Source organism: Nicotiana tabacum, chromosome 16 (genome assembly GCF_000715075.1).
Source record: "Nicotiana tabacum cultivar K326 chromosome 16, ASM71507v2, whole genome shotgun sequence".
Classification (NCBI taxonomy): domain Eukaryota; kingdom Viridiplantae; phylum Streptophyta; class Magnoliopsida; order Solanales; family Solanaceae; genus Nicotiana; species Nicotiana tabacum.
The window spans coordinates 38,382,885-38,395,374 of record NC_134095.1 but is presented as its reverse complement, the minus strand read 5'-3'; the positions used below and the strand labels follow the sequence as shown (position 1 = coordinate 38,395,374).

Genomic DNA, 12,490 nt, shown 5'->3' with positions numbered 1-12,490 from the left:
AGGCTAGAATTGAAAGCCAAATCTGGCTATTAAGTAGCCAATTTCCCTATTTTAATTTATAATAAATAATAAGTAATTTTCTAGAAAATAATTTAATTTGCCAAAATAATTTAAAATATGTCATTATCATTTTAAAAATATAGGGACCAATTTCACGCCAAAAGATATAATTATACATTTAAATGGGCTAACATTGCAATTATATGCAATTTAGCTTAAAGAATACTAAATGCAATTATAAAGATGCATGAAAAATAATTTAGCCATATTTTGGCATAAGTACATAAATTAAATAAATAAATCATCATAACAATAATTTTGAAAATAATTATTGGGGATTTTATGAATAAAAGAGGAGAAAATAAATAAATTTAAACTCTTAAAATAATGGGAAAATTATAAAAACCTTGTGCATGCTTATATATACATATACATGCTATTTTGAAGGTATTTATGCATATTTAAAATATATAGGGAAAAATTGGGTATCAACAACACTCACTTTACTCCCTTCACCTCGTGTGCAGATTCAAGCGTTATTGATCCTGCTAGTGAGAGTTGAGAGCTCCCGGTAGACTTTGGAGTTTACGAGGTAACTGCTTGGTGTCCGCAGTCCCGTGTTTCTCCCCCTATCTCACTTCTTTTCCCTTAATAGTGACTTTGTAATAGCTTTATAGACTTTTCAGACTTGTGTTAGAATTGATAGATGCTCATGACTAGTGACACCCCGATGTCAGACTGTGTTAGGTTTTATTCCGCAAACTATAATGTTCACTGCTTATTATTTGAGATTTTATTGAGTTTAAGACTTAATTCTTATTGTTTAATTGCTTAAAACTAAAATGGGAAAGTGTCAGCTGGCCTTGTCTTCACGAGAGGCGCCATCACGACCGGGTCCCGGTTTAGGGTCGTGACAAGTTAGTATCAGAGCCTAGGTTACATAGGTCTCATGAGTCATAAGCAGGTTTAGTATAGTCTCGTGGATCAGTACGGAGACGTCTGTACTTATCCTCGAGAGGCTGCAGAACCTTTAGGGAAAAAAACTTCACATTCTTGAATTCTTATCGTGCGTCCTTGATTCAGCTTGAAATGTAACTCTTTGAATTTCTTCCATGCACGCATGCGTGCATGAGCAGTCAATACCAGATGTGCATTGATGGCTTGTGATTCCCTAGTTGAGGGGTGAGAAGTGATCCTTGTATGTTGATGTTGGGGCAGACTGGAATACTTGAGGCTGGATTTTTGCCTATAGCTTGAGCCCTGAGCTGTTGATTGCGTAATGCGCGTGTTTCTGGATTTATATGTGTTGTTGTGTCCCTATTAAGTGAAGTAATGACTGGATAGCTACATGATGAGGGTGATGTGACTGCGAGATGTGTTCATATGAATCGAATGAGACGAGAAGGGTCTGCTTTGGGGCAGCAATGACTATTAGGTGCTTGATTTCCATCTTGATTTGAGGTATAAACCCGAGTTGTGGGTGTGTGGAGAATCTTTTCATGTGTCCTAGTTGGGAGTGAAGTAAATTTCATATTGCGGTATGAGTTCAGACTCAAGAAGATTAAGTGACTGCGTAATGTTTATTATAGTGGAAGGTATATATAAATGCTAGTTTGAGGCAAAGCAGGTGGGTTATCTCCTGCAGAGTGTTCTGAGGTTGTGTGATCCTTATGTTGTCAGTTAGAAGATCTCATTTACAAGTGAAATATATGTGTTGCAATTTAAATTTGGGTTGCTTAAGAGAGTGGGTTTAACTGTTACGAGAGTGAATGCAAGATTTGCATAAGAGTTAAAATACTAGATGGTCTATGTTTCACGAGCTTATGAAGGATCGAATTTAATATCGCTATGGTATTATGGCAGCAATAGAGTATATGCGTTATTTGTTATTGAGTGTGTTTTGATCTACGGCTTTGAGCCAAGTGGGGGAGTCTGCTATTGATTAGTTGATTGCACGGTTATGTGCTATGTTGGTTCCAGTTTGAGGCGTTCGGGTGAATCAGTTATGGCTTACAAATATTTGACACCGAGGATGGCTCGAGTAAAGGAAAAGGTTATGTTATGCTTCGTAGGTGTATGAGAATAATGGAATATCTTGAGTTGTTATGGGTAAAGGGTGTGCGGTGCTTAGAACATGGAGTTGCTTGGTTGCATTAAGATGAGGTTACACTCTGCGATGTCAGAGTGCTAATGAGGCATAGGTTGTTCGATTCGTTTGATCAGGCTAATTGTAGTTTGAGTAGAGTGAATGACTCTCGGGAATGGTTCTAATGGGTTCAAAATTTTTCATGTAATAAGTGGAAACTTTTGAGTTGTATTTTTGGCTAAAAACTGAAGCTTGCATTGGAAGGTGTCAAAACTCGTGGTATTTCTACATCATTATGGGATTTTACGTATCAGTATCAGAAGGTGAAGGTAATGGATTTGGATCCGCAGGAAAATCTCTTCAGGGTAGGTATTTTGAATGTGGTGCGTTTGGGAATATTTAAGATAGTGTTCGGCAGCTTATGAGCCTTAGTCGATATGGTTTTATGCTTAGGTCTCGTGCGGTGAGTCTGGGTTGAGGAATTGTGGTGTTATAGCAAGAAGGAGTATCAAGTTGAAGGTAAATCAGAAGGAAACTTGGATAGATGGGATAGCTTGGTGGTAGGCCGAATCGGTATGGTAAGGGATATGACTAGTTCTTTGGATGCATATGAGGTAATGAGTTTATACAGGTGTTTCACGGCGATGCCTTTGGGTTTTAGTGGCCTGCGTAGCTTGGTTGAGTTAAAAGGATTCAGTCCTGACAGGTTTGGTTTGTGCGAATGGAATTCAGAAAGTTCTTGATGATTTCTACCACGATTAGAGGTGTATATTTTCCACGGGCATAAGGAGCATGGGATGTATAGTGATTTTCTCCTAGATGGGGTCCAATGGAAAAGTTCTTGGTTAGTTGAGTACGTAGTTACTTGTGGCTCGGAAGGGATATGAAGTTCTCGTGGTTACCCTCGGACTATATGGTTTATACGGTATGTGGTGTAGGCTTGAAATTTGCATGAGTAAGGTCTCGGTTCAGTTCTGAAGGGAAGATCATAACATCCTTAGGCAGCAGCAGCTTCAGATAATTAGAGAAATGAGCTTCAGATGATTAGGGGAATGATCTTCAGATGATTAAGGAAATGGTATTGCTGATTGGGGTGATTTGACAAAGGTATATGTTTCAGAAAAAGGCAATGTGATTAAGTTGATGGTACTTCGGTAGTATTGTGACACTCTCTTGTTAGATCAACTGCTGATATTCGAGTTTGCTTGGTGGAATAGAAGAATTTTAGAGTATCTCTCGTGGAATGATTGGGTATTAGAGGTGTGGTATGTATTCAGATGGCGGAATTGGGATCAAGTATGGTGATTTGTGTGTTATATGGAGTTGGAGACTAGGAGTTCTCATATTTGTTTGGAGACCCGAGTAGATCTTTTGTTGCTGGGTATGTTAGATTTTGGATGTGATATTGGGTATAGACTAGTTGTCTCAGTGTTGTGTCATTCTGAGCTATTGCGCTAAGGTGGCGATGTTGGCTATGCCGGAAATGCCATGGATTGAGTGGCGAGGTTCGACGAATTTTATGTTCTTAGTAGGGTGGTTTTATATTTCGAATACCCAGCGGATGGCTGGGGAGGATTGTCTTTCTTATTTGGGCTTTCGTGATGGATGTCAGTGTAGAGACTCCTACCATTGATTCAGTTCCGGTGGTGAGGGACTTTTTGGATATGTTCTTATGGCTATACATGTCGCCGGGGAAGGTTGTTGATTTCGGTATTGATTTGATGTCAGCCACCGTATCGTATGGCACCGGCAGAGTTAAAGGAGTCTAGGGAGCAGCTTCGGGTTTCCTTGCTAAAGGGTTTGTTGGCAGGCCAATGTGGATGTGTGTTCTAACTTGAGTCGGCTTGGTTGGCTCCGAGTTGTATTATTGAGGGATGTGTTGATTCGATTGTTATTGAGATTATTAGTAATCTGGGGAGATCTATGAGTTACCTTTTCGTGTTGTGAGGCATTGGGATTTGTTGGATATAGGCACATGTCATGCAGTGTTATTGGGGTCTCCCAGTGGAACTCGAGCGAGAGGAGTATTGGATATTGCTTGGCGTATGGCGCATCGGTTGTGTCCTTTCGGGTTGTGTAATGTTATGTCAATTGTTCCACCATGGTTATGATGATTTTCTTTGGTTCTAGACATCAAATTGCGCGTGGTTGTCAATTTTGAGCATAGTGACTTGAGGTTTTCCATGTGGACCAGTGCTTGGGTAGGGTCGCGCATTGTAACGGAGCTATGTGGAGGTGTGACCCTTCGGGTTGGATTCGTGCGTTCTGTTTCTATGATGTGTGACGGGTTCTCAACATTGTGTGTGGTGGTTCTGGTGAGCTTATGGTACAACTCTTTCAGTTGAGTCATTTTTATGATCTAGGTATGTTCGTATTGTTGCTTATCAGTGTGCGGATTGCACGTGTTGTGGCCTTAGATGGTATTAATGTGTCATGTCACCAGAGTAGTTGTGTCGGATTGGATGTGATCGTTGGGATCTAGAATAAATACAAACAGATTCGGTTTCAGCATGTTGGAAGGATAATATCGAGGTTCGGCTCAGAAATTTTCTATGGTCTTTGCCAAAGGAGAAATGGCTTCATGAATGGTTGATCTGAGGAATAGTTATGGTTTATTGCGTGTTTCATTTATCATAGCAGTGTATGAAAGTGTTGTGATGAGACTTTAGTTGATAAGAGGTTTTCTATCGGTATTCGGTTGTTGTGTGTAGCTATTGTGATTAGAAGTTATTGCTGCAAGCGTTTGAGTTATATGGTATATCATATAATTGCACCTGAGGTTGGGGGTATCGGTTATTACAGCTTGTTCAGGCTTATTCTGAGTATAGATGTGAGATTTTGATCTTGTGGGTGATTTAAGAAGTGGAAATGTGGTTTAAGGTTCATGGGCTAGGTTGGACTGTGAAATATCAGTTACATTGTGTTATCGGACCTATACGAGATAGGGTGACGTGGGATCGCCCATGGGTATATGCATGGTAAGTTTATTCATCCATTGGTTGGCTTTTGGAATAACTCTGGGCACGTTCGAGGACGAACATATGTTTAAATGGGGGAGGATGTAATGACCCTATCAGTCGTTTTGAGCTTTTGCACTTTGCTCGCCAGTTCTCGGGCATGACTTGCCCCGTGTGATGTATTACGACTTATGTAAATCGTTGGTTTTGGTTTTTAGGGTAATCGGGATGAATTTGGAAGAACAGTTCTTAGTTTGAAGCTTGAAATTTGAAAGGTTTGACCAAGATTTGACTTATTTGTATATGATCTCAAATCAAAATTTTTATGATTTGTTTTGCTCCGTTAGATGATTTGGGACTTAGGAGAGTGATCATAATGCATTTTGGAAGTCCGTGGAAAGTTTAGGCTTGAATTGGTGAAATTGAGATTTTGGCGTTTTTTGGTTGATAGGTGAGATTTTGGATATAGGAGTCGGAAAGGAATTACGGAAGTTGCAGTAGCTCCGTTGTGTCATTTGTGACGTGTGTGCAAAATTTCAGGTCATTCGGACGTGGTTTGGTTGGTTTTTTTTATCAAAAGCGTAATTTAGAAAATTTTGGAATTCTTAGGCTTGAATTCGATGCAAATTTGGTGTTTTAATGTTTTTTTGAGCGTTCTGAAGGTTGGAAGAAGTTTGAATGATGTTATGGGATATGTTGGCATGTTTGGTTGAGGTCCCGAGGTCCTCCGGTGAGTTTCGGGTGGTCAATCGGGCCATTTCATGTTTTGAAAAGTTGCAGAAAACTGCTGAAGGATTTCAGGAAAATTGACCTTCGCGTTCGCGAGTAGGTTGTCGCGTTCGCGAAGGGTTATCTGGTGAGGCTGAGGAATTAGCCTTCGTGTTCGCGATGAAGGCTCCGCGTTCGCGAATGGCTGGAGTCTTGTGCATCGCGTTCGCAAGGTTCATGCCGCGTTCGCATAGAAGGAAGGTGAGCAGTTGGGTCCGGAGTGTTTGTTCTTCGCGTTCGCGGAGGTGGTGTCGCATTCGCAGTGAGTTAGAAAGTCAAGCTTTCGCGTTCACGTAGTGATTGTCGCGATCGTGATGAAGGAAGAATTGTCAACTTGAGGTTGTGCTTCGCGAACGCGAGGCTTTGACCGCGTTCGCAAAGAAGGTTTTTGATTCCTGGGCAGAATGATTAAATAGTCATTGTCCGCGATTTTGGGGCTAACTTTCACCATTTTTGACTGGTTTTGAAGCTTTTTGAGAAGATTTGAAGAGGGATTCAAGAGATAACACCTGGAGGTAAGATTTGTGAACTCTATACTCGATCCTACGTTGATTCTTCCTTGTTTAATCATAAAATATATGGAGATTAAAGCCTAAAATTGGGAAATTAGGGCTTGAATTTGGAGAGTGTAAATTGGGGATTTGAGAGGGCAATTGAGGTCCAATTTTGATGTTCTTGGTATGTATAGACTCATGAGAGGATGAGGATTCTATTGATGTGATTTTTATCGGATTCCGAGATGTGCGTCCGGGGGCCGGATTTGAGCAATTTCGGGATTTTTTATGTAAATTGAATCTTTTCGAGTGGGCTTTGATCCCTTAGCATATTTTAATGGTTATGTACTAATTGTGGCTAGATTTGGAGCATCTGAAGGTCGATTCGCAAGGGTAAAGGCATCGCGGGCTAGAGTTTGGATCGGATTGAGGTGAGTAATGATTGTAAATGATGTCCTGAGGGTATGAAACCCCGGATTTGCACATCGTTGTGCTATGTTGAGGTGACGCACACACTTGATGACGAGCGTGGGGTCGTGCACTATCGAGGATTGTGACTTAGTCCATCCCGAATGACTATTTTACCGCGTATTTGATTGAAAACTATTTGCTATCATCATGTTTTGGGCTGAATGCCATATTTGGGCCTCGTGCCAACTATTTGAACCCTTAGGGGATTTTTATTGATATTTCTTCACTGTTTTGACTTTATACTTGTACTCAGTCATGCTATAATCTACTGTTTTCATAACTCAGCCATGTTTACTCTGTTTTTAACATACTAAATGATATTTCAAATAATATTTTGGGCTGAGCATCATGTTTTTACTGTTGCCCGAGTGGATTATGTGATTTTGACTGAGTAAGGCCGAGGGCCTGTGTTGTGAGGATACTTTTGGGTTGAGTTGCACGCCGCAACAGTGATACACTAATTATCATTATGAGGCCGAGGGCCTGAGTTTTGAACGCCACGAGGTGACTTATTGATATGAGGCCGAGAGCCTAGTGATGATGCCACGAGATGGCTTGATATTACGTTTGGGCCGTAAAGGGCCCTTCCAGGAGTCTGCACACCCCCAGTGAGCGCGGGTACCCATTGTAATGTGAGATATAGCCCGAGGGGCTGGTATTGTTCTGAGATATTGCCCGAGGGGCAGATTTGTTGACATTGTGCCCGAGGGGCGAACTTTTATGCGTTTATCTTTCTTATTTTCCTGTCATTTACCTGCTTAATTGCTAAAAAAGGTATTTCATGAAGTTTAAGTTGAACTAAAATGATTTTTACATATCCTTACTGGTTCACTGTTTTACTGGATTTTACTGCTTCATTATAGCCTGTAATGTGCCTTACGTGATTTCATATTTCTCGATCTTTATTTATGATTATGACTCACTGAGTTGGAGTACTCACTTTACTCCCTGCACCCCGTGTGCAGATTCAGGCGTTGCTGATCCTGCTAGTGAGAGTTGAGAGCTCTCGGCAGACTTCGGAGTTCACGAGGTAGCTGTTTGCGTCCACAGTCACGTGTTTCTCCCCCTTATCTCATTTCTTTTCCCTTAATAGTGACTTTGTAATAGCTTTGTAGACTTTTCAGACTTGTGTTAGATATGATAGATGCTCATGACTAGTGACACCCGATGTCGGGCTGTGTTGGGTTTTATTCCGCAAACTGTAATGTTCACTGCTTATTATTTGGGATTTTATTGAGTTTAAGACTTAATTCTTATTGTTTATTTGCTTAAAACTAAAATGGGAAAGTGTCGGCTGGCCTTGTCTTCACGAGAGGCGCCATCACGACCGGGTCCGAGTTTAGGGTCGTGACATCAACTATTCTTCGCCAACTGCCATTCCTTTACTAGCACACGTGTCATGACACGTCACCTCATAATTAATTCTATACTTGAACTTAATTTTTTCCAATACAGTAAGCGTAAAAATATAATATTTAGAAAAATAATTATAAAAAATATGGACTATTATATAGTAAAGACATAACAAAAGTTAATAAATAAATATTTTTTAAATGAAAGATTTAGTTAAAATTAACTATCATAGCAGTCTTAGTGGATAATGTGCAATAAATTTTATTTTAATTATGACATAAAATACTCCCAACTTAATGATTTATGATTAAGAAAAAAGTAATTTTGAATAGTCAACGATTTATTAAGAAAATTTGAGGATTTACAAGGTTAGTTACATACAATTGCATAAAGTTCTATTAGGCGAGCCCAGTATGCTGGGCGTTGGGCGCGTCCGGGGCGTAAGTGCTGATGGCCAAGACGTAAGTCTCACGGAACTAAGCCTCACACATAAGCTCAGGGACATTTTACGAGTGCTCCGTCCCGAGGCGAGTCCCAATTCTGCCTTTTAAAACAGAGATTTGAACATTGCAATCAAAATTTTCTGAATAATATATGTTACATTTTTTTAATGATCAAACTTATTATTTGACTGCTTTAAATGTAATAAAAGAACTAGTTCAATCCATCCGCACTCCATTGTCAATAGGCGCGGAACTAAGTGAGCGGAATGGGATTTAGCCGTACCCCGTTCACTTTAAAATTACATTGTATTTATAAGGTTAAACTTTTTTTAATGTACATATATTAGATATTAAATCCCGTTAACTTCTTCACATATTTACTTTTTTTCTGAATTTTCTTCGTAAAAATTCTGCATCCGCCATTTATTTGTCAGATATATTGGGCAGCTCATTTTCCTGCTTGGCGTGCCTTTCTATCTCGGCTATCAAGTAATTTTGTTATCATTTCATTTCAGATTTACAAATATCACAAACCTAATGAAGAAAATAAAAAGGGCAAAGACCTAGGAAAGGAAAAACTAAAAATATTGGCCAAATCCTACTGAATCCTTGACATCCTACACATTTCCCTATCATGATTCACATGCAAATTTAAATTTGAAAAATTGAAATCAACGACGATATACAACATTAATTAACCAGATCCATAGCTTAATCATTTCACTATTAAAGCACTGTTAGACCCAATAATTTTGTATTATATAAATAGCGATTGGTGATTGGTCTCATCCATCGCGATTCATATGAGTTCGAGGGGTATGTGTAAATTTTAGAACATTATTAAACTGTTTGGACATCTGATGAGTTATTACGTTTAAGCCTAATATTCACATTTTAATTTTATTGTACGAAGGAAAAAACTCAAGTATACTGACGAACTAATGGTTTTAAAAGCTAAGCTATAGTTTAGAAACTTACTAACAGCAACTTAAAAATTACTGTACTACTCTAAGGTCTTTGTTAAAGGTAGTTTTTATAGTGAACGCATAATTAATAACATTCAATTTTTAGTCACATCAGGTCAATGATCAAATCCTCCCCATACCAATTAATACGACACTTAACCTTATTCATTTAAAAATCTTGTTTCTTTTTTTCTCCCACTTGTCTCTGGTCCTTCTTGACTTCTTAATTCTTATAGTTCAACATAGACAACAGCGGTCTGTCGATATATGCAAAAATTGTATTAAAATTGGTTAGTTAATCTGTTCTTGTCTTGAACATATCATGATTCATTAGACTATTCTTGATCTCTTTATTTCCCTTTTGTTTTTTCTTTCTTTTTAACAAAGTAGTAACATATCAACCTACTTATAAGGAGAACTGCAGAGATAAATGAGCACGCTTTATCAAACTTAACTCAGAAAATCGCCAATTCTATTGCTTTTTAGATCGAGTCAAGCAAGAATGCAACTGTATAATATTGCTCTGTGCTATATAAAATCCATATATCTAAGGTTATTACTAAAAGGATGCAACTAATTATGAATGATTTAGAAACACAGTCAAGCGGCATTTGTGCCAGGCAGAGCTTTCACTAATAACATTATGTTAGGTCATGAGCTTGTCAAAGGATATGATCGGAAAGGCAATATCCCCAGATATATGACTAAAATTGGTATGCAATAGGCATACGATTCTGTAGAATAGGACATTATATGAGTTATTAAGTTTAAGTCACCCTTCTTGCTCCATTTATGGCCATACACCATTTTCCTGAGTGATCCTAACTTCCAAATTATGTACTATTTAAATTGTCGGGTAAAGTGCACTAGTAGCTACTTTTAAGCCTGCTATTTAAAATATATCCATAATATAGAATGTATTTAGAGATTATTCAGTTCAACCAAACTTTAGGACTAAATTGTAAGTTATTTTTCCTACGTATATGTGGCCCAATAGGTTTAAGGCCCATAATTAATATTTAATTAATTATCAAATCTCATCCGTCCGATTGGTTACTTGATGGACGTACCAGATTAAGTGAGAACCCCTATAAATTGGTCATCTCCCTACCCATTAGGATTACCGTATTTTATTTTCTTTCTTCCATCACTAAAGGCGGCGGTAACAAAAGTTAGGGCAAGGGCGAGAAACCAATTTACCGATTAACGCTTCTGTTTCAAGATAATGGATTCCGCTTCAGGTATGTTTTTCTATGACGATTACATGTAAGATTATCATGTTCAAGATCCTGGTAGAATTATAGTTTATGCTTACATGTAGTATCATGAGCCTGGATTGCTTGAACAGATAATCTTCGTCACAACTAATTATGAATGCGTAGTTGTTTAGACATCATGTGCTGCCTACGGCAATTATGAATCATAGTTTAAATAAATTATCATGATCGTTAAATTCTGTTTGTGGAAAATAATGCTAAACTCTAATTCTTTAATTACTTTTAAGATTATGGAGCAATTAGAAAGATGGGGTAATTGACAAAAAATTATGAAAGAGTTTGGTCTCTACTTTTCGATAACGACAACCTTTGAAGTTTTGTGCTCTTGTGGAATTATAAATGTAAATTAGACATAAACCATATGTTCACATGTAGCAGCATCTTTTTTCCCCAACACAGTGGCCTACTAAAGTGATTTTTAAACAAAGATGACTTGCGATTTTACTTTATGGATACATGCAATCTTAATATCTTTTGGACCACTTCAGTGATAATATTTTATTCCTAAAAGTTTTGGAATGCAGTAATTGCACGTAAATCCTTTATTGTATTGATTGTGATTCTGGTATTGTATAATAATTGATGTATGTGCCTAAAACTTATATAGTTTGTTAATCACCAAAGTGATCAAAATAGAATGTTTAATATTTATACATACTACAAATTTATGTTTATTTTATGCTTGTATTAATGCTCATATAGTTTGTTAGTCACCAAAGTGATCAAACTAGAATGTCTAAAATATTCTGATATTTATTTTATGTGTGCAATTATGTTCATATAGTTTGTTAGTCGCCAAAGTGGCCAAACTAGTTTGTTTATGAAAATATGCATACATAAAATTATAGTTTATCCATGAAATTAATGAAATGCCTATAATTAAAAATTAGTGGATAAATTAATTTTCACTATTGCTAGAACTTAAGGATTTACCCAAAGGGCATTTAAATTATGATAGTGTGTCATAGTATTTACCCAAAGGAGAATTGCGATATGCTTTAACTGTTTTGTTGAATCCATATAGATTTGTGAGCATGTATTATATATTTTGCAGCTATTCCTTTTCATTCGCTTGCTTTGTCTGTTACTGTATTCAACAGATTGAACTTATCTGAATGGCGTGAACAAGTCCAGTTCCACTTAGATGTGATGGATCTTGACTTGGCTCTGCCGAATGATAAGCCTGCTGCCAATACTGCTCCGAGCAGTGCGGATGAGAAGTCTTTCCATAAAGCGTGGGAACGCTCTAACAGGCTAAGCCTTATGTTTATGCGAATGAATATTGCCAACAACATTAAGGGTACTATTCCACAAACAGAAAGTGCCAGGGAATACCTGAAGTTTGTGGAAGAACGTTTTCGTTCTGCAGATAAGTCTCTCCCTGGTACACTAATGGTTGAACTCACGACTTGTTTTTAAATGAAATTCTCCGTTCTGAGGCCTTAAAACCCTCTTTTAGCATCACCTCAATTTGTGTGCGCAGTCCGGGCACGTAGCCGGAAAGCTTATATGTGAAAATCTGTGAAAATGATAAATTTTGACTATAAAAATGAATTAATTTGACTTCGGTCAACGTTTTGGGTAAACGGAACCGGAACCGTGATTTGATGGTCCCAAAGGGACCGTAGAAAAATATGGGACTTGGGCGTATGCCCGAAATCGAATTCCGGGGTCCT

At 38.1% G+C, this 12,490-nt stretch overlaps 1 protein-coding gene across 1 annotated transcript; it reads left to right on the top strand.

Moving 5' to 3' along the window:
• Window positions 1–10,762: 10,762 nt before the first annotated feature.
• LOC142170199 (uncharacterized) lies at window positions 10,763–12,233 on the top strand. Its single transcript, XM_075232045.1, has 2 exons — window positions 10,763–10,778; window positions 11,869–12,233. Exons 1-2 carry the CDS (start codon window positions 10,763–10,765, stop codon window positions 12,231–12,233), a joined length of 381 nt encoding a protein of 126 aa, XP_075088146.1.
• The last annotated feature ends 257 nt before the right edge of the window (window positions 12,234–12,490 follow it).